Consider the following 20,395-nt stretch of genomic DNA (forward strand, 5'->3'; position numbering starts at 1 on the left):
AAATACAGGGAGGCAGCCAAAATGAGGAGACGAGGAAGCATGTTCCAAGTGAAAGAATAGAACAAAACTCTGGGAAAAGAACTAAACCAAATGGAGATAAGCAATTAATCAGATGCAGAGTTCAAAACACTGGTTATGAGGATGCTCAAGAAACTTAGTGAAAACTTCAAGAGCATAAAAACGGACTAGTCAGAAATGAAGGATGCACTAACTGAAATAAAATAATAATTTACAGGAAATCAATAGCAGAGTAAGTGAAGCTGAGAAGCAAATGATTGATTTGGAATATGAGGAAATGAAAAACATCCAATCAGAACAGCAAAAAGAAAAAAGAATCCAAAAAAAAAAATGAGGCTAGTGTAAGGAGCCTCTGGGACAACTTCAAGCATACCAACATCTGCATCATGGGGGTGCCAGAAGGAGAAGAGAAAGAGAAATCGAAAACCTATTTTAAAAAATAATGACAGAAAATTTCCCTAACTTGATGAAGACATACAAGTCCAAGAAGCACAGAGAGTCCCAAACAAGATGAGTTCAAAGAGGCCCACACCAAGACACATCATAATAAAAATGCAAAAGGTTAAAGACAAAGAGAGAATGTTAAAATCAGCAAGAGAAAAGCAATTAGTTACCTACAAGGGAGCTACCATTAAGTTTGTCAGCTGCTTTCTCAAAAGAAACTTTGCAGACCAAAATGGAGTGACAAGGAATAGTCAAAGTGATGACAGGCAAGGACCTACAACCAAGATTACTCCACCCTGCAAAGCTATCATTTAGAATTGATGGACATATCAAGAGCTTCCCAGACAAGAAAAAGCTAAAGGAGTTCATTACCACCAAACAAGTATTATATGAAATGTTGAAGGGTCTTCTTAAAGAAGATAAAAAATATGAATAAAATGTCAATAAATATATATCTATCAACAATTGAATCTACAAACAAAGTGAACAAGCAGAACAGACATTGACTCATTGATACAAAGAACTTTTTGATGGTTGCCAGATGGGAAGGGGGGTTGGAGGGATGAGTTAAAAAGGTGAAAGGATTAAGAAGAACATATTGGGAGACTTCCAGTCAAGAGGGCAGTGTAGGTAAATGCGGTATCCTGTCCTCCCACAACCACATCAAAGTTACAACTAAAGTACAGAACAACCATCATTCAAAACTGCCTGAAATCAAGCTGAATGGAAGTCTTACAACTATGGAATTAAAGCAGCAGCCACATCCAGACTGGTAGGAGGGGAGGAGGCACGACAGGCTGGTCCCACACCCACGTGTGGCGGATAAAAATCAGGAGGATACCTCGGCTGGGAAGGTCCTCCCTGAGGACTGAGGGGTCCCTGTCCCACACCAGATGTCCCACTCAGAGTTCCAGTGCCAGGAAGAGAAGTTCCCATAACTTCTTGCTGGAAAAACCAGCAGGAACTGAGGCTCAGGGAAGCTGAAGCGGCTGGAGCCCCAGGCAGCTCCTTAAAGGGCCCGCGCACGGACTTATCGGACTCACTCCCTCTAAGCTTGGAGGGGAGGCAGCTCGAGGGGCACCAGAGACATACAGGGAAGAACCGAGCTGTTTGGCACTGGAGGGAGGGCTGGAGAGGGGGCTTTCTCCTGGACAAACCTGCTGTCAGAGGCCTTTGTTCCTTTGGTGAGCCCTTCCCTGGGGCGGCAGACAGTCCCCATATCTGGGACTCCAGCAACCTGGCTCACACTGGTAGCCCCGCCCTGGTGATTCCCTGAGGCCCTGCCCCACCCAACTTTCAGGCCCACCCAAGCTGTTGCCACTTGCTTAACCATAGGATCGGCCTGTCTTGGATCCTGCTTCAGGTTTTCCTAAATTATTTCAAACAAGCAGCATCTGGTCTCAGCTAACCCCATACCTCTAGGTAAGTAATACACAGAAACAAACACAGGGAGGCAGCCAAAATGAGGAGACAAAAAAAACAGGTCCTAAATGAAAGAACAGAACAGAACCCCAGGAAGAGAACTAAACGAAATGGAGAAAAGCAACCTAACAGATGCTGAGTTCAAAATACTGCTTATAAGGATGCTCAATGAACTTAGTGAGGGCCTCAAGAGTATAAAAAAGGACCAGTCAGAAATGATAGATGTACAGTCAGAAATGAAGGAGGCAGAAAGTAGACCACTAGTTGCCTCATGCTGGGGGTGGCAACTGGTATAAACTGCAATGGACATAATCATTTTGGGGTGATCGGAATGTTTAGACATAAACTGTGGTGATTATTATACAGTTCTGCAAATTTATTCAAATTCACTGCTTTGGCCCTGGCCGGTTTGGCTCAGCAGTTAGAATGTCGGCCCACGGACTGGAGAGTCCCGGGTTCGGTTCCCACTAAGGGCACGTACCTTGGTTGCAGTTTGTCCCCGGCCCCGGTTGGGGTCGTGTAGGTGGCAACCACTCGATATATCTCTCTCATGTTGATGTTTCTCTTTCTCTCTTCCTTCCTCTCTCCCTCCCGCTCTATCTGAAGATAAATGCAAAAATGTCCTCGGGTGAGGATTTAAAAAAAATTCACTGCTTTGTACACTCAAAACGATGACTTTCATGATTTGTAAATTATAACCCAATAAAGCTGTTTAAAAATAGTTTTCTCATTGTCAGACATTTAACTGCCACTTACTTTTTAAAAATAACAGCTTTATTAAAATATAATCCACATATCATACCATCCTCCAAAGGATGTAATGCAATGGTTTGGTGATTTTAGTGAATTTACAGAGTTGTACAGTCATCACAATTTTAAAACGTCTTCATCAGCTCCCCTCCCCAAATCCCATTAGCAGTCACTCCCCTTTTCCAAAATGACTACCCTTCACAAACACAAACCTCTTTCTATCTCTATAGATCTGCTTATTCTGAACATTTCATATACATGGATCTTGTAATAGGTGGTCATCTGTGACTGGCTTCTTTCACTGAACATGTTTTCAAGGTTCATCCATGTCGTACTGTGTATCAGTACTCCATCCTTTTTATGGACAAAGCATATTCCATTATAAGAATATAACACATTTTATTTATCCATTTATCTTGAATGTTTGGGTTGTTTCTACTTTTTGGCCATTATGAATAACGCGGCTTCGAACATTTGTGTACAAGTGTTTGCACGAACATAGGCTTCATATCTCTTGGGCATATACCCAGGAGTGAAATTGCTGGGTCATATGGTAACTCTGTGTTTAACCTTTTAAAGAATTTCCAGATTCTGTTAGAAAGCACCTGTTTTGCATTCGCATCAGCAGTATATGAAGATTCTGTTTTCTCCATATCCTGCCCCACATTTTTTATTACCAGTCTTTTTGATTATAGCCATTCTACTGGGAAGAAAGTGTTGTTATCTCTCTGAAGTTTGGATTTGCATTTTCCTGATGGCTAATGATGGTGAACATCTTTTCATATGCTTAGTGGCCACTTGTTTATCTTTGTTGGAGAAATGGCCATTCAGATCCTTTGCTCATTTTTAAATTGGTCCATTTGTCTACTTAATGTTGAGTTGTGAGAGTTCTTTATTCCAGATACAAGTCCCTTATCAGATATGTGATTTGCAAATATTCTGTCCCATTGTGTGGGGGTGGGGTGGGGGTTTCACTTTCTTGATGTTGTCCTTTGCAGCAAAAAAGTTTTCAGTTTTGATAAAGTCCAATTTATTTATTTATTTTACTGCTTTTGTTTTTGGTAGAAGATTGAAGAAACCACTGCCTAAGTCTAGGTTATAAAATTTTAAGACTATCTTTTCTTTTCCAGGTTTTATAGTTTAGGTCTTATAATTAGGTCTTTGATCCATTTTTGAATTATTTTTCAGACATGTGTGAGGTAGGGGCTACTAACTTTTAAGAATGATACAGGGGCAGAGGTTGAGAGAAATGGGGGCCAGATAAATAAAACTGTCTACCTCTACAGTGATGGTTCTGGTAATAGGGCAGACTACATGAAAAACTCATGTTTGTATACAGCTTCCTTCCTTCCTTCCTTCCTTCCTTCCTTCCTTCCTTCCTTCCTTCCTTCCTTCCTTCCTTCCTTCCTTCCTTCCTCCCTCCCTCCCTCCCTCCCTCCCTAGTTTTGCCTGTACCAAGCCATCCATTCTCACACCCTTTCTTTGAAGGAGGGAGCATGCCTGGATGGTCTGGCATAGAAAGGAGAAAACATGTTGCTCAGCAAACACAGGAAACCAGTGGTGGAGCCAAAGCAGGCACAGGATGGCTGACTTGCAGGCCTCAGTTCCATCCTCTGGCAGAAATACCTCTGTTGTCTCCTTTCCTGTCTCCAGTGAAGTAACAGGACCCCCGAGTGTGCTGGGAGCACAGCCCACCCACCAGAGATTCTGTGTCTCAGCCTCCCTGCTGTGAAGTGCGGCCACGTGACTAAGTGTTAGCCAACAGACTTCAAAATAAAGTGATCTACTTTAGGATCCATATCAGGACAGTGATTGTCAACTGTGCCTAAATAAGTGTAATTAAAAGCTGGTGTTTGTTAATTGAAAAAGATGGGGTGGGGCAGGAGCAGGGAGGAGGATGTCAAGGGGGAAAAAAAGGAGGGACATCTGCAATACTTTCAACGATAAAGATAAAAGAAAAAAGATATAGGCACTCCTATGTGCATTGCAGTATTATTTATAATACCCAAGAGAAGGAAGCAACCTAGTCCATGGACAGATAAATGGATAAAGACATGTGTGAGGTAGGGGCTACTAACTTTTAAGAACAATATAGGAGCAGAGGTTGAGAGAAATGGGGGCCAGATAATAAAACTGTCTACCACAGTGATGGTTCTGATAATAGGCCAGATGGTTCTGATAATAGTGAGATATACAATATAAACAGTGAGATACTACTCAGCCATAAAGAAGGAAATCTTGCCATTTGTGACAACATGGAAGGACCTCGAGGGTATTATGCTCAGTGAAATAAGTCAGATAGAGACAGACAGATAATGTATGATTTCATTATATGTGGAAACTGAAAAATAAACAAACAAGACAGAAACAAACTCATAAAAACAGAGGAAAAAACTGATGGTCACCAAATGAGAGGGGTTGGGGAGACAGAGGTAAAAGGTAAAAAGAATTAACAAGCACAAAATACCAGTTATAAGACATAGTCACAGGGATATCAAGTACAGCACAAGGAATAGAGTCAATAATATTATAATAACTATGTCAGATCATTACTAGACTTATAGGGATGATCACTTTGTGGTATATAAACATCTAATCACTATGTTATACACTTGAAACAAATACAATATTGTATGTCAATTATAACTAAAAAATAAAATTAAAAAAAATCTAAAACAAAATTCTGATGTTTGGATCTCTGCCCAGAGATCCTGGCATAATTGGTTTCATGTACCACCTGAAGGTCAGGGTGTTAAAAAGCTCAGTAGATGAACCTCACGTGGCCAAGGTCAGACCTCTACTTGGGGTCGGTGGTTTGTAACCATTTGCATGCACTGGCATCGACTGGGGAGCCTATTCAGTGCAATGTTCAGGGGTACCAGTCCCCGGTATTTCATTTAGTAAGTCTGGGGTAAAACCTGAGAATCTGTATTTTCAGCAAGTTCCCAGGTGATGCTACTGCGCTGGTCCAAGGACAAAAACCTGTAGGAGACCCCAAAGCAGCCAGACAGAGGGAACCTGCGTCCCGCTAGCCAGACTATTTTCCTTAAAACACTCCCCTACCCCACAATATTACCTTGAAGAGATATGCAAGTTTATCCTGAACTGTAACAGCAGCTTAGCTTATATCCTAACACACACACTCCTTAGATCACACTGGCTCAAAAGGAAGAAAATAAAGGTGTAACATTCCCTCCCTAATTTTATGCAAATTCACACGTGAAATCTAAACCCTCCTGGCTTTAGAGGTATTTGCCTCTGAGAGAAGGAGGGCTTGGAACAGGGTCTACAACAGGACCCATGCCTCATGGTAACTGGTGAACACAATCCAGAGTTCTGTTTTGGTAGCATTATTAAGGCTGGGGGGTTATAATCCAAGCAGGCAGTTCAGTTACCTTTCCCCTGTAAGTCCCAGTTGTAGTTGGGTAACTCAAGGTTTCCAGTGCAAATTTACTTGGGTGCAAACCATAGCAATGATTCTGAATGATGAAGAAAGCCTTAAACAGCAGAGAGGGAGTGACCGTGTCTTCTCTCTCCTCCCCTCTTCTCACACTGACACGAAAGGGATTTAGGGTACTGCAGCTCTCTCTCTCAATTTTCCTGACATCCACCTGAATAACCTGTGGGGCCTGGACACCTGCTGGGCAAAGAGAGAGGCTGGTAGGAGGTCACCTACAAGGGGAATGTGTTTCAGTCCTAAGCTCTCTTTGGTCAAACTCTTTGCTAGTGCTTAATGATTTCCCCAAAATACAGTGCTAAGAGAAGGTGGGCAGATGGGATTAGAAGGCCATAGAGTAGCCACTGAGAGAGAGAGAAAGGGAAGGAACTCATGTACCTTACAAACTGGCTGAATAAGGCTGTTGTGTTCCGGATGATCCGAGCAGCCTGGGACTCCTCACGCTGACATCTCTGCAGTGTTAGTCCGTCATCCATGTGGCCTTCCTGATGGAGGATGACCTACAGAGCAAAGCACACCGGTCGGGCTGCACAGATCTGCACGCCAGGCAGCCCACATTGCTCGAAGTTTCCCTCCACCCTCGTCCTCTTTCTCCCCAACTAAGGTCCCCGGGGCTCGTTTTGAAAATGGAACATTAACAAAGTTATTTAGCCCATATGCCCTAGTACTGACATATGAATCATCGGTGAGACACGATGCTTTGATGAAAATAAAATTTTATGTGCCACCATGGTATGAATTACAATAAACTCCTTGGGCTTAGATGGCCAATTTGAAAGGGTGAAAATATACTTTATAAGAGATTTTTCTCTTAAAGTGAACACAAAATCCTACTCTTGGCCATGGAAAAAGCTATTTTGTTAGAGCCTTTCCTTCAGAGAGAAATTGAGGAAGAAGAAAGACATTCAAGCAAAACCCTTTACTGTGATCAGGAGTGGATTTCTCTCCTGAAGTATAGCTACTTTTGGTTAGCTCACTGCTGATCTGGGAGGGCAGCTCAAGATGCTAGTTTGCTGCCTAGGGAGGCTAGAGAGGAGATTTGAAAACATAGGCTGGGGTATCCGCAACCTGAGTTCTAGTCCTCATATGCACTTCCCAGCTGTGTGACCTTAGACAAGTCACTCAACCTCTCTCTGCTTCAACTTCATCGCCTGCAAATGGACTTATCTTAAAGTGTTGTTTGAAAGATTAGATGATTTACATGTAAATCACTTAGCATGTTTCCAAGAATACGAGGTACTCAATGCTTGTTGTAAGGGCAGTATATGACTGATCTCAGTAGTCTGGAAGCTAAGCATCCTTAGTGATCACCAATGACATCACGACCCAATTTTTGGGTGGGGCTAGCTGCTTTTGGTATGGAATTCAGTAGTGTCCAAAACAGGATCAAGTAGATGCAGATATTAACTGGGGTGGTCTGACTCTGGGTCAAATCAGGGTTGAATCTTGATTCAAGTTTCGGTCATGGTTTCCTCTTGATATAAGTGAAAGGAGACCATTTGTAGGTTCTGGGTGATTGGAGGTGGCGGTGCTCAGTCTATATGGCAAATAAATAAAACATACTATTTTATTTTATTATTATTATTTTTATTAATTAATTAATTTATTTTTGTTACAGATGTTTCTCCTTTTCCCCCCACTGATTCCCACCTCCGCTTCCCTCCCTGCCCTGTCCCCAGCTTTGTTGTCCATGTTCATTGTTCATGCATACATGCATATAAGTTCTGTGGTTTATCTCTCCCCCACCACCCCCTCTTCTGGGGATTGTCAGTCTGTACCCCACTTCCACGTCTCTGGGACTACCCCATTCCCCAGACTGTTATGTACATTATATTCCACAAATAAGTGAGATCATATGATACTTGTCTTTCTCTGTTTGGCTTGTTTCACTTAGGATAACACTTTCCAAGTCCCTCCATGTCGTCTCAAAGGATAAGAGATCTTTCTTTCTTACAGCTGCATAGTACTCCATTGTGTATATGTACCACAGCTTTTTTATCCATTCGTCTACTGATGGATATTTGGGCTGTTTCCAGATCTTAGCTACAGTGATACCTCAGTTCTCGAACGCCTCAGTTCTCGACCAAATCGGTATTCGACCAGGAGATTCGAGAAACTTTTGTCTTGGAATCCGAACAAATATTTGGAACTCGAACTTCCGAGATGAGCCGAGTTGAGCCAAATGGCGTTCATTCGGCCCAGCGCGCCTTGCTTGCGTCATCAGTGTGAGTGCAGAGAGAGAGTCACGCTTTGTGGAGTCACGCTTTACACTGAATTTAACCCTTAGACATACTGTACACTTTTATTTCTTGTTGAGACTTATGTTTTTCTACATATTATATACAAATTAGGCCAGTAAATAGGCATTTTCTGGGGCTTGGAACGAATTAATCCAGTTTCCATTATTTCCTATTGGGTTTCATTGCTTCGGTTCTCGAACAATTTGGTTCTCGACCGTCCTCCTGGAATGAATTATGTTCGAGAACCGAGGTATCACTGTATTGTAAATAGTGCTGCTACAAACATGAGGGTATATATATTCTTTCTGATTGGTGTTTCAGGCTTCTTAGGGTATATTCCTAGAAGTGGGATCACTGGGTCAAATGGCAGTTCAATTTTTAATTTTTTGAGGTAACACCATATTGTTTTCCATAGTGGCTGCACCAGTCTGCATTCCCACCAGCAGTGCACTAGAGTCCCCTTTTCTCCACACCCTCGCCAATACTTGTTGTTTGATGATTTGTTGATGGCGGCCATTCTGACAGGTGTGAGGTGATACCTCATTGTTGTTTTAATTTGCATCTCTCTGATGATTAGTGATGTTGAGCATTTCTTCATATGTCTCTTAGCCATTTGTATGTCCTGTTTGGAGAGGTGTCTATTTAGTTCCTCTGCCCATTTTTTAATTGGGTTCTTTGTCTTCCTTTTGTGGAGTTGTATGAGCACTCTATATATATTGGAAATTAAACCCTTATCTGATATATCATTGGAAATTATACTCTCCCATACAGTGGGTAGCCTTTTCGTTTTGATGATTGTATCTTTCGCTGTGCAGAAGCTTTTGAGTTTGATGTAGTCCCATGTGTTCATTTTCTCCTTTGTTTCTATTGCCTTAGGTGATGTATCAGTGAAAATTCTGCTGCGTATGATGTCTGAAATTTTCTTGCCTACAGTTTCTTCTAGGATTTTTATGGATTCGTGAGTCACATTTAAGTCCTTTATCCATTTTGAATTTATTCTTGTGTAGGGTGTAATTTGATGGTCTAGTTTCATTTTTTTTGCATGTAGCTGTCCAATTTTCCCAATACCATTTATTAAAGAGGCTGTCCTTACTCCACTGTATGCTCTTGCCACCTCTGTCAAATATTAATTGAGCATATTGCCTTGGGTCCATTTCTGGGTTCTCTGTTCTGTTCCACTGGTCTGTATGCCTGTTCTTGTGCCAGTACAAGGCTGTTTTGATTACAGTGGCTTTGTAGTATAACCTGAAATCTGGTAATGTGATCCCTCCAACTTTGTTCTTCTTTTTCAAGATTGCTGTGGCTATTCGAGATCTTTTTTGGTTCCATGTGAACTTTTGAAGTATTTGTTGTAATTCTGTGAAGTATGCTGTTGGTATTTTGATGGGGATTGCATTGAATCTATAGATTGCTTTGGGTAGTATAGACATTTTAATGATGCTAATTCTTCCAATCCATGAACAAGGTATGTGTTTCCACTTTTTTTTATATCTTCCTCTATTTCTTTTTTCAATGACCTGTAGTTTTCTGCGAATAGATCCTTTATTTCTTTGGTTAAGTTTATTCCTAGGTATCTTAATTTTTTTGCCACAATGGTGAATGGGATTGTTTTTTTAGTTTCTCTTTTTGTGAGTTCATCATTGGTGTATAAGAATGCCATCGATTTCTTGATGTTAATTTTGTATCCTGCTACTTTTCCAAATTCATTTAATAAGTCTAGTAAATTTTTGATGGAGTCTTTGGGGTTTTCTACATATAGTATCATGTCATCTGCAAATAATGACAGTTTCACTGCCTCCTTTCCAATTTGGATCCCTTTTATTTTTTCTTCCTGTCTGATTGCTATGGCTAAGACTTCCAGTACTATGTTAAATAAGAGTGGCGAAAGTGGGTATCCTTGCCTTTTTCCTGTTCTTAAGGAAAATGCTTTTTGTTTTTGCCCACTGAATATGATGTTGGCTGTAGGTCTTTCATATATGGCCTTTATTATGTCAAGATATGATCCCTCTATCCCACATTGCTGAGTGTTTTTATCAGAAATGGATGCTGGATTTTGTCGAAGGCTTTTTCTGCATCTATTGATATGATCATGTGGTTTTTATTCTTCATTTTATGTATGTGGTGTATCACGTTTATTGATTTGCGAATATTGTACCCGCCTTGCATCCCTGGGATGAATCCCACTTGGTCATGGGGAATAATTTTTTTGGTGTATTGCTGGATCCGATTTGCTAGTATTTTGTTCAGGATTTTGGCATCTATGTTCATCAGGGATATTGGCCTGTAGTTTTTGTTCTTTGTAGTGTCTTTTTCTGGTTTTGGAATTAGAATTATACTGGCTTCATAAAACGAGTTTAGAAGTCTTCCTTCTTCTTGAATTTTTTGAAATAGTTTGAAGAGAATGGGTGTTAGTTCTTCTTTGAATGTTCGGTAAAACTCCCCCATGAAGCCCTCCGGGTCTGGGTTTTTGTTTGCTGGGAGAGTCTTGATTACATCTTCAATTTCTTCTGTTGTTATTGGTCTGTTCAAGTTTTCTATCTCTTCCTGGTCCAGTTTTGGGAGACTGTGTTTCTAGAAATTTGTCCATTTCGTTTAGATTGTCGAATTTGTTGCCATATAATTGTTCATAGTAGTTGTTAACGATCTTTTGTATTTCTGTGGTGTCAGTTGTTACTTCTCCTCTTTCATTTCTGATTTTGTGTATTTGGGTTCTTTTTGTTTCTTGTTGAGTCTAGCTAAGGGTCCATCCATCTTGTTTATTTTTTCGAAAAACCATCTCTTTGTTTCATTGATCCTTTGAATTGTTTTTTGTTTTTTTTGGACTCTATGTCGTTTATTTCTGCTCTGATCTTTACTATTTCCTTCCTTCTACTTGCTCTGGTGTTTTCTTTTTGTTTGCTTTCTAGTTCTTTAAGTTGTGAGGTTAGATAGTTTATTAGAGATTTTTCTTGTTTTTTTTTGAGGTAAGCCTGTAGTGCTGTGAACTTCTCTCTCAGAACTGCTTTCGCTGCATCCCATAGATTTTGTATTGTTGTGTCTTCATTTTCATTGTTTCCAGAAAGTTTTTTATTTTGGTAATCCATTCATTGTTTAATAACATGCTATTTAGCTTCCATGTGTTCAAATGTCTTTGCATGTTCTTGTTGCAATTGATTTCTAGTTTCATGCCATTGTGATCTGAGAAGATGCTTGATATGATTTCAGTTTTCTTGAACTTGTAGAGACTTAGTTTGTGTCCTAACATGTGGTCTATCTTTGAGAATGTTCCATGTGCACTTGAGAAGAATGTGAATTCTGTAGTTTTGGGGTGTAATTCTCTGTAGATATCTATTAAATCCATTTGGTCTAGTGCTTCATTTAGAGTGTCTATTTCCTTGGTAATTTTTTGTCTAGAGGATCTATCCAGTGATGTCAGTGGGGTGTTGAAATCCCCTGCTATGATTGTATTGCTATGGATTTCTCCTTTAAGTCCTCCAGAAGATTTTTAATATATTTTGGTGCTCCTATATTGGATGCATATGTGTTTATCCAGGTTATATCTTCCTGTTGGATAGATCGTTTCAATATTATGTAGTGGCTGTCTTTGTCTCTAGTTATGGCCTTCATTTTGAAATTTATTTTATCCGATATGAGTATTGCTACCCCAGCTATTTTTTCCTTTCCGTTTGCTTGGAAGAGTTTTTTCCATCCCTTCACTTTCAACCTATGTGAGTCTTTTGTTGTTAGGTGGGTCTCTTGTAAAGAACATATAGATGAATCATGGTTTCTTATTTAATCAGCTACTCTGTATCTTTTGATGGGAGCATTCAATCTATTTACATTTAAGGTGATTATTGATAGGTACTTATTTATTGCCATTTTTGTATAGTGTGGTTATATTTTTCTTCCTATTTCTCTTACTAATTACAGCAGTCCTTTTAACATTTCTTGCAGTACTGTTTTGGTGCTAATGTATTCCCTTAGCCTTTTTTTTTTGTCTGGGAAGCTCTTTATTTGACCTTCTATTTTGAATGATAGCCTTGCTGGGTAGAGTAGTCTTGGATTCAGATCCTTGTTTTTCATGACCTTGATTACCTCATGCCATTCCCTTCTGGCCTGTAATGTTATTGTGAGAAGTCTGCTGAGAGCCTTATGGGGTTTCCTTTGTAGGTAACCTGTTGCTTCTCTGTTGCTGCTTTTAGGATTCTCTCTTTGTCTTTAATTTTTAGTACTTTGATTACTGTGTGTCTTGGTGTGGACCTGTTTGGGTTCTTCTTATTTGGGGCTCTCTGTGCTTCTTGAACTTGAATGCCTTCTTCCTTCACCAAATTAGGGAAGTTTTCTGTCACTGTTTCTTCAAATATATTCTCTAACCCTTGCTCATTTTCTTTTTCTTCGGGGACTCCTATGATGCGAATGTTATTACATTTCCAGTTGTCCCACAGTTCCCTTAAGCTGTCTTCCTGCTTTTTAATTGTTTTTTCCTTTTGGTTTTCTGATTGGTTGATTTTTTCTACCCTTTCTTCTAATTCACTGATTCGTTCCTCAGCTTCCTCTACTCTGCTATGTAGACTTTCCAATGTGTTTTTTATTTGTGATATGTCATTTGTCATTTCTTCTTGGTGGTTTTTAATTTCCAACTGGTTGATTTTCAACATTTCTATGTGTTTACTCATGGTGTTCATGTCCTTACACATGCTGTTGAGCTTCCTCAAGATCATGTCTCTGAATTCTAGTTCTATTAACTTGCTTCACTGCACCCCATTTATCTCATCTTCAGTAGAGGTCTCTTGTTGTTTCATTTGGCTTTTGTTTCTGTGTTTCTCCATTTTGGCTATCAAAGTGGGCCTTGGAGCCTGCCAAATTTTCCCTCTCGGTGTTGGTGTTCTGCTGTTTGTGGCTCCCTCTCCTGGGTTTGGATGAGGCAGAGAGGACCCACTTTAAACACCACTGTCAAGTCTTACTTTCCTGGTCAGAGTTGCTAGCCCAGGGAATGGTAGTTATCCTCTAGCTTTTTGCCTGGAGGCTATTAGTAGTGGTCACCTGAAGAACCTTGGTTTCTGAGTTGAATGAAAAACTCCCTCAGGTGCTCAGAGGAAGAGGATTTCCCAAGGGTGGGGCAGATGCTAGTTGTTAATGGGCCTCACTTAGCATTTCAATGGCCACTGGGTGGGGTTGAATCTCCGAGGGAGGGGCCGCCGCCTCTCTCCAGGGCCCTGGGAAGGAGTAAGATGACCACAGTCCTGCTTGGCTGCAACTCAACAAAAGCTCTGAGGGCCTTCTAAATCCCAAGTGTCCCCACACAGTTCCAGTCCAGTCTGCCCTCCCTCTGATGGAGCCCAAGGTGAGTGGCTGCTGCTAATTTAACCTCTGTTCGGGCTCTGCGCTGTGGAGCCACTTGGGAGTGTAACCCGAGGGTGCTGCTCCCAGCTAAGGCTTTGCTCCGGGCCGAGGCTGTGGCAGTTCCCAGCCGAGCCTGCAGGTCTCAGCCGAGGCTGCTGCGGACCGTGGGCTCCCGGCCCCCTCCCGCATCTTCGCAAGCCTACCAGGATTGAGTCAGTGTCCCTGGTTATGTGGTCCTCCACGTTGCTTTTCGGTTGCCTTTTCCTGACGATTTCTCTTTATTTTCGTTGTAATTCCAGTTTGGTCCTGGGAGATGGTCTGTGTAGCTTCCATTCACTCCGTCGCCGTTTTCCTAGTCCTCTAAAACATACTCTTTAGAATAAAGATTTTCGGTCTTTCTCATTTTCAGCAGAAAGAAAAACTTATTGCCCTTTCCACGTGAACGTCTGTTCCTTATTTTGTTTCTTCTGAAGATATGTCCTGATACAATGAATTCACACAGGAAGTAGAAGCCTGGCTTGCAAAAATGTGTGCCCGTTTTTGAAAAGAGACTTCACATCCTATCTACATGGTTGCAGCTGAAGTGTCAGCAAAGGATGCCCTTACCACTGGGGTCACCATTTCAAAACATTCCTTGGCCACAACTTCCCAGCTACTGGTTAACAAAGCTGCATTTAGATTTGACAAAACATTGCCACTAGCTTTACTCTGGCCTCATTCCCAGCTTTCTGGTCCCTACAGACCAAAATCCTTAGGTTTTTGCTCGTTCATGTAACACACTGAAACTGACCGGCCAAATGAGAAAGTCATGAGGAATGGGGACCCGCAGCTGTTAGAATGTTGCTGCATGCCCCGCTAATCTCTGCAGCCCAGTTCCGAAGGTCCTTGTATTCTTGGAGGAGTTCCAGAGCCCAGAGCCAAGAGCACGAGCCTGAGATGGAAATGGGTAAGAGGGTCCTTCCTTTAAGGTGAGCCACCATTCATTAGGTTTGTCACTGTGTCTGTTCTCCACTGGTTTTCCTAAGTCCCTGTTTAGTTTGTTTCTTAAAATGCTTCACCCAGATTTGGACAGCCTTTGTGTTCTTAGAGGGAAAGGTCACCTGCTCCTCACGACACGGAGCAGGGCGGCCCTGTCAAGGGCTGAGCACCACACAATCACTTCGAGTTTCAGAAAAGCACCTCGCAGGTCCCTCCAGCCGTTAAGTGGATCCAGGGACTGTGGTTCTGGGAGAGAAAGGCAGGGACAGGCACGATAATATAACACCACAAACCGGGTCTCTCTTTGAGGATGTCCCCTCCCAGCCAGAGTTAGTTAAGACACACATATTCCACCTCTTTAAATGTCATTATTACCTTGGTGGGTATGAAAGATGGTGGTGGCTCCACGCGATATTATCATACTCTATAGAGGAGTTAGTTTTCTTCTGTCAGGCTGGTAAGGGTAGAGGGTGGATTTGTGGCATTTATTTTTAATTGGCCCTTATTTCTAGGGCATAGTCCTTATTCCTGGGGCAGAGCCCTTTTGGGCTTTCATGGAAAGAAAGCGTTGTATTTTCAAGGGTCATTCTAACTTGAGGGACCCTGCACCCCAACCTCTGTCTCCTTAGTGCTGTCATACTGTCCACATGTCTGCTTTGCTCTTCGCCCTCACGGCTGCCCCTTTCCGTTGGCTGTCTTAGCTCCACACCCCATCCACGGGCTGCTTAAGGCCCCAGAGGAAACTGCAGGGAGAATTTCAGGGCCACATTTCTCTAGTTCCCTCCATTCCGGAATCTGGGCTCCTCAGGTCACAGAGGTCTTGGCCGGCCTGACCTCTCACCTGTCGCTGCAGCCTAGTGAAGCGGGTGCACGGCCCGTTCTTCCGTGCTGCGCTCAGCAAACGCGCTGGGGGTGGTGGTGACCAAGGGCACTCACCTTGGCGCACTTTCGTTCTAGTTGAGATCTTCATGCTCATGGCCTTCGTGCTCAGGTGGTTGAAACCTTCAGAGGGTTCATTTGATTTGTGTGTTTTATGCAGTCTTTATGATTGTTTGCAGAGGCAGGGTTGGGTGCATACCAGCTGGTCTGTGTGGCCTCTTTTGTATTCTACTTTCTATCTCCTCTTCATCATTTAATTCCCCTTTTCTGGATATTTTCCTGGTGTGTTTTACTTCACACAAGAGTAAGCTATTACCTAATGGTTTGCTCCCCATCACCCTTCTTACAATCAGTGTTCTGGGACATTTTTCATCATGGGCTGGTGTACCTGAACTAAGGTACAATTCCTGCTAGCCTCTTACCTGGGACTCCTTGACTGCTCAAACCTGTTTTGAGAGGGTTTACTGAAGAAAAGAAAAAGAGCATCATGCCCTTAGCATCTATTTTATAGTTCCCATCAAAACAAACATTCTTGCGCGGCCTGTGTGGCTCAGTGGATAGAGCATCATTCCATGGACTTGAAACGTCCTGGTTCAGCTCCTCATCAGGGCACATGCCCGGCTTGTGGACTCCATCCCCAGTAGGGAGTGTCAGCCAATTGATGTTTCTCTCCCTCTCTCCCTTCCTCTCTGGTAAGAAGATGCTGTGTGTATCCAAGCCAGTTTTCCATGATAACAGACTGTAACAGACCACTCAAACCTGGATACATTCTCGGGGGAGACAGTATCATTCTCTCCACACACTGGTTCCTGTGGGCTTGTTATCGTGCAACCTGCCCTTCCTCTGCAGACAATCTATTTAGTTTCTGTATTATGAAAACTGCACAGTAACTCAATGATCCACTTAAATGGAGGGAGCAATGATGTGGTTAATTCCCAAACAGTGTATCATATCATCAAGCCATTTATTTAGTGCCGGTTTTAGAGTTCATTGAACACATCCTACCCCCTCCTCACAGATTTTGCCATTTAACTTTTTTTTTGCACTGAATATGAGGTCAAAATAATTAAATTAGGTTGTATGGTCTGTCACGGGACAGGAACTAAATGCACAGCATGTCCACCTAATTCTCGCAATCGCTTCTATTGCCCAGTGGCCTCCACCTCAGTGGAAGACAGCCCTGGACGGCCTTTCTGAGCCCACCTTTCTTTTCAGAGGTCCAAGGCGGGGTGTCTTGGCATCTTGTGCTTTGTAGGTCACCCACAGGCTGCTGGCTACGTGCTGGACAAAGCAGACGGAATCTCCATACTTGATCTCTGGAACTCCCATGCCTTCTATATCTCTTTTGTGACTGGCATCCAATTTCTCCTTGATTTCCTATTTCACAGAAAATGAAAAGAAACAAATGGAGGCATGTCTGACTAAACAGCAACATCGAAAACAAATCGCCCGTGCTGCATTTGTGAGCCAGGGAACTCATCCCCAAAGATAATCATACTGAGCCTGTCCGAGCCAGCGTTTCAGCGAGGCCTGTCCCTGATCAGCTGGTTTTGTAAAATCAATCGATTTCAAGTTTTGGCTACTTTAGTGATTATTTAAGTCCCTGGGAAAAGGAGACAGCTACTAGGTCTGTTTGGGTCTGATTTTGTATCATTCTCCATTCTATTTTCTACTTTCCTCATCCTCACCTTAATAATGAACTTTTTACTGGTCAATTAACTTATTTTCAGCAAGTTTTGTATCTTCCATAAGTTTTTGTTTGTTTGTTTTTTTGTTTTGTTTTTTCGTTTTGTTTTTTTGGTACGTGCCCCTAGTGGGAACCGAACCCGAGACTCTCTGGTCTGCAGGCCGACACTCCAACCGCTGAGCCAAACCGGACAGGGCTCTTCCATAATTTTAATGGCTATCTTATATAAATGCTTCAGGGACTTCAAAAATCATTTATAGACATCAGCAGAGAAAGCAGACTCTTCCAGCAGGTTGGGAACTGTCATTTGTCTCTTAGGGCCTCCTCAGTTGTGTGTGGCAGTCATGGATTTCATCTTCTGTTGATGCTGTTTCAATCAACTCATAAAAAAAGGAGTTACTGTGCATCAGGTGTCCCCTTGGTGACAACCTGAGGTGCCTGTCACAGAATGAGTCAGGAAGTAGACCCATGCATGGTAATTGTCCCCTCTTCAGCAATCAGGGCCCGAATGGTTCTACTTTATTTCCATGTCTTCTCTGCATCTGTGTTAAATTGCTCATTGGTAAAAGCCATGAGCTAGGCAGCATCTTTATTTGTTATTTATTTTTTTACAGAATAAGAAGTGTAGCATGCTGTTCCCTCTGCTTGTGACAACTCTACTCGTCTTCTTAATGATAGAATAAGAGTAACATATGCATTGAGCTCTTACCACAGGCAAGGTAGTATTCCCAATTCTTTATATGTATTAACTCTGTTGCATATAGCAGCCTCTTGTAGCTTACTGATATTATCCCAGTTTTACAGAGGAGAAAATAAAGGTAAATAATTTGCCTGAGGTCACTTAATAAGTAGTGAAAGGGCCAAGATTTATACAAGGAAGTCCAGCTCCAGGGACAGTGCTCTTTCCCACTGCTCTAAACTCCTACTCACCCTTCAATACCCTGCCCAGATGCCACCTTCTCTGTGAAGGCAGTCTCTCCTGTTTCCCCAACACAGTCTCATTCCTCTACTGAGCAATTAGCAACTCTAATTATAAATGTGCTCGTTTATATGACACTTGTCCAGATAATCTTATACCTGTCAATTACGTAATAAATACATATTAAAGATATATATATGAGTAATTTTTTTTCAAATATATTTTTTATTTCAGCCCTTATTAATTCCTTCAGACTGTCATAAAAGTAAAATTAGTTATTTTTCACATATATACAGGATCATTTTGAGCAATGTTAGCACTTCACAAGAAATTCTTACTTTAAATGTATGTTGAAACACTGGCTGGATTGTTAAATATGACTTGTTTCTCAACATAAACATTTCCAAAGGAACATATTTCTATTTTATTCCTGCTTTCCAAAAAAAAAAAAAGCCATTGGGAAAATAGAATTTGATATATTAGGATTTCTTTATAGGTAAGTGGTTAAGAATGCATTTCTTCTTTTTTTTAATCCTCACCTGAGGATATTTTTCCATTGCTTTTCAGATAGAGTCGGAGGGAGGGGACAAGAGAGAGAGAAACATTGATGTGAGAGAGACACATCGATTGGTTGCCTCCCGCATGACCCCAACCAAGGCCAGGCATTGAATTGCAACCGAGGTACCAGAATCGAACCCTTCACCAGAATTAAACCCACGACTCTTTGGTCCACAGGCTGATGCTCTCAGTGCTGAGCCAAACCACCCAGGGCAGGAATGCATCTATTCCTTTTTTTTTTTTTTTATCCTCACCTGAGGATATTTTTCCATTTTTTGTACAGATAGAGTGGGAGGGAGAGAGAGGAAGGGAGAGAGAGAGAGAAACATCGACGTGAAGGGACACATCAAGTGGCTGCCACCCGCACGACCAACCAGGGCCGGGGACAAACTGCAACCAAAGTACGTGCCCTTAGCGGGAACCGAACCCGGGTCTCTCCGGACCGCAGGCCGACGCTCTAACCGCTGAGCCAAACCGGCCAGGGCTATTCTTTAAAAAATAAATACTTAATTTTCACTTCAGAAATCCCTGTAATTGTGTAGACACTGAGGCCAGTAACAGAGTTAATCATGTCAGAGTTCTCATCTCTAGCCTGTTCTGTAACCACAAGCAATGCAGCAAAATAAAAATCACAACACTACAACAGGTCAATATAAATGATCACACTGATCGTGAAGAGCTCCCGATGAAAACACTGCATGCTCCCAAACAGTGGTCATCTCATTCATTTTCTCACTTTTCATTTATTTAACTATGACTTTGCCATAGGAAAAAAATTCTAGAATCTCTTTTTTCCTAGAGTCTCTGAAATAAATGGATCAGTACTGTTTAAAGAATGGAGTGCCTCTCTGTATCTTTGCTTCTACAAAATAGCATCAACTCCCCAAATTCTATGACAGTCACTGCTTGTAATTCAAAAGAGTAGGGGCAACAACAACATGCAAAACATACTGACAAACCAACAGGAAAGCCAACTCAACCCAAAGCTGAACCAGTGACAGATCATGAAGGGAATGAGAGTGGTCCGTGACAGACAGGAGCCCGGTTTGGCTGACCGGTTGGCGACCTCCTTCTGATTTGAGCACGAACTAATGCTCTCCTCTGTTTTCACTACAATATGTCCCCAGATGGGCCCCCTCTACTGGATATGGAACCTTCCCAAAGGATAGGGCTAACCCAATCACCCCTTTCAATCACTACCCAGCTCCTACAGAATACAACCCTCATTTTTAACTTCTTATACACCACATGCTTTACTCAAATTGGACTATGGTGCTTTGATATATGAAGTGTTCCCTTCTTCTGGGTCTTCACAGATATGATCCTTTCTGCTTGGAATTCCCCTTCCTCATCTCTGCACCTTTACATCTTACCCATTAAGCCTTTCCCAGATCCACCATGGGATTTTTTTCTGATCTTACGCCACTTTCCTTCACCTCTGACAAGGCTCTTTATCACCTTCTGCAATAAGAGTCCTTTGCTGGTACACTTCCTGTCCCCTGTCAGGTTGAAAATTCTCCAAAGGTAAGATTGGGATTTGCTTGTTTTTCTATTCCACACAACACTCTGCTTAAAAGAGGTTGCAAAGAATTTGTTTGTGTTTCCTTAGTCTGTGGGCATCAATTTGCCTGTCTGTTTATCTGCACAGCCTTTCCTGTGTTAGATAATAAGTCAATTCCAAGAAGGAACAGGTTACTTGTTCTCATATGTGTTGAAGGGTC

The 20,395-nt window shown here is 41.9% G+C and overlaps 1 protein-coding gene across 1 annotated transcript in view; it reads right to left on the reverse strand.

Annotated features, from left to right (window-relative positions):
• RYR3 (ryanodine receptor 3) overlaps window positions 1-20,395 on the reverse strand; it is a 372,120-nt gene that overhangs the window by 273,644 nt on the left and 78,081 nt on the right. The window contains exons 12-13 of the mRNA XM_036247201.1: window positions 16,714-16,887; window positions 6,470-6,591 (exon numbers count right to left, since the gene is read on the reverse strand). Coding sequence (XP_036103094.1) covers window positions 6,470-6,591; window positions 16,714-16,887 — 296 coding nt within the window. The remainder of the gene's footprint in view (window positions 1-6,469; window positions 6,592-16,713; window positions 16,888-20,395) is intronic.

This window comes from Molossus molossus, unplaced genomic scaffold (assembly GCF_014108415.1).
Source record: "Molossus molossus isolate mMolMol1 unplaced genomic scaffold, mMolMol1.p scaffold_m16_p_1, whole genome shotgun sequence".
In the NCBI taxonomy this organism is placed as follows: domain Eukaryota; kingdom Metazoa; phylum Chordata; class Mammalia; order Chiroptera; family Molossidae; genus Molossus; species Molossus molossus.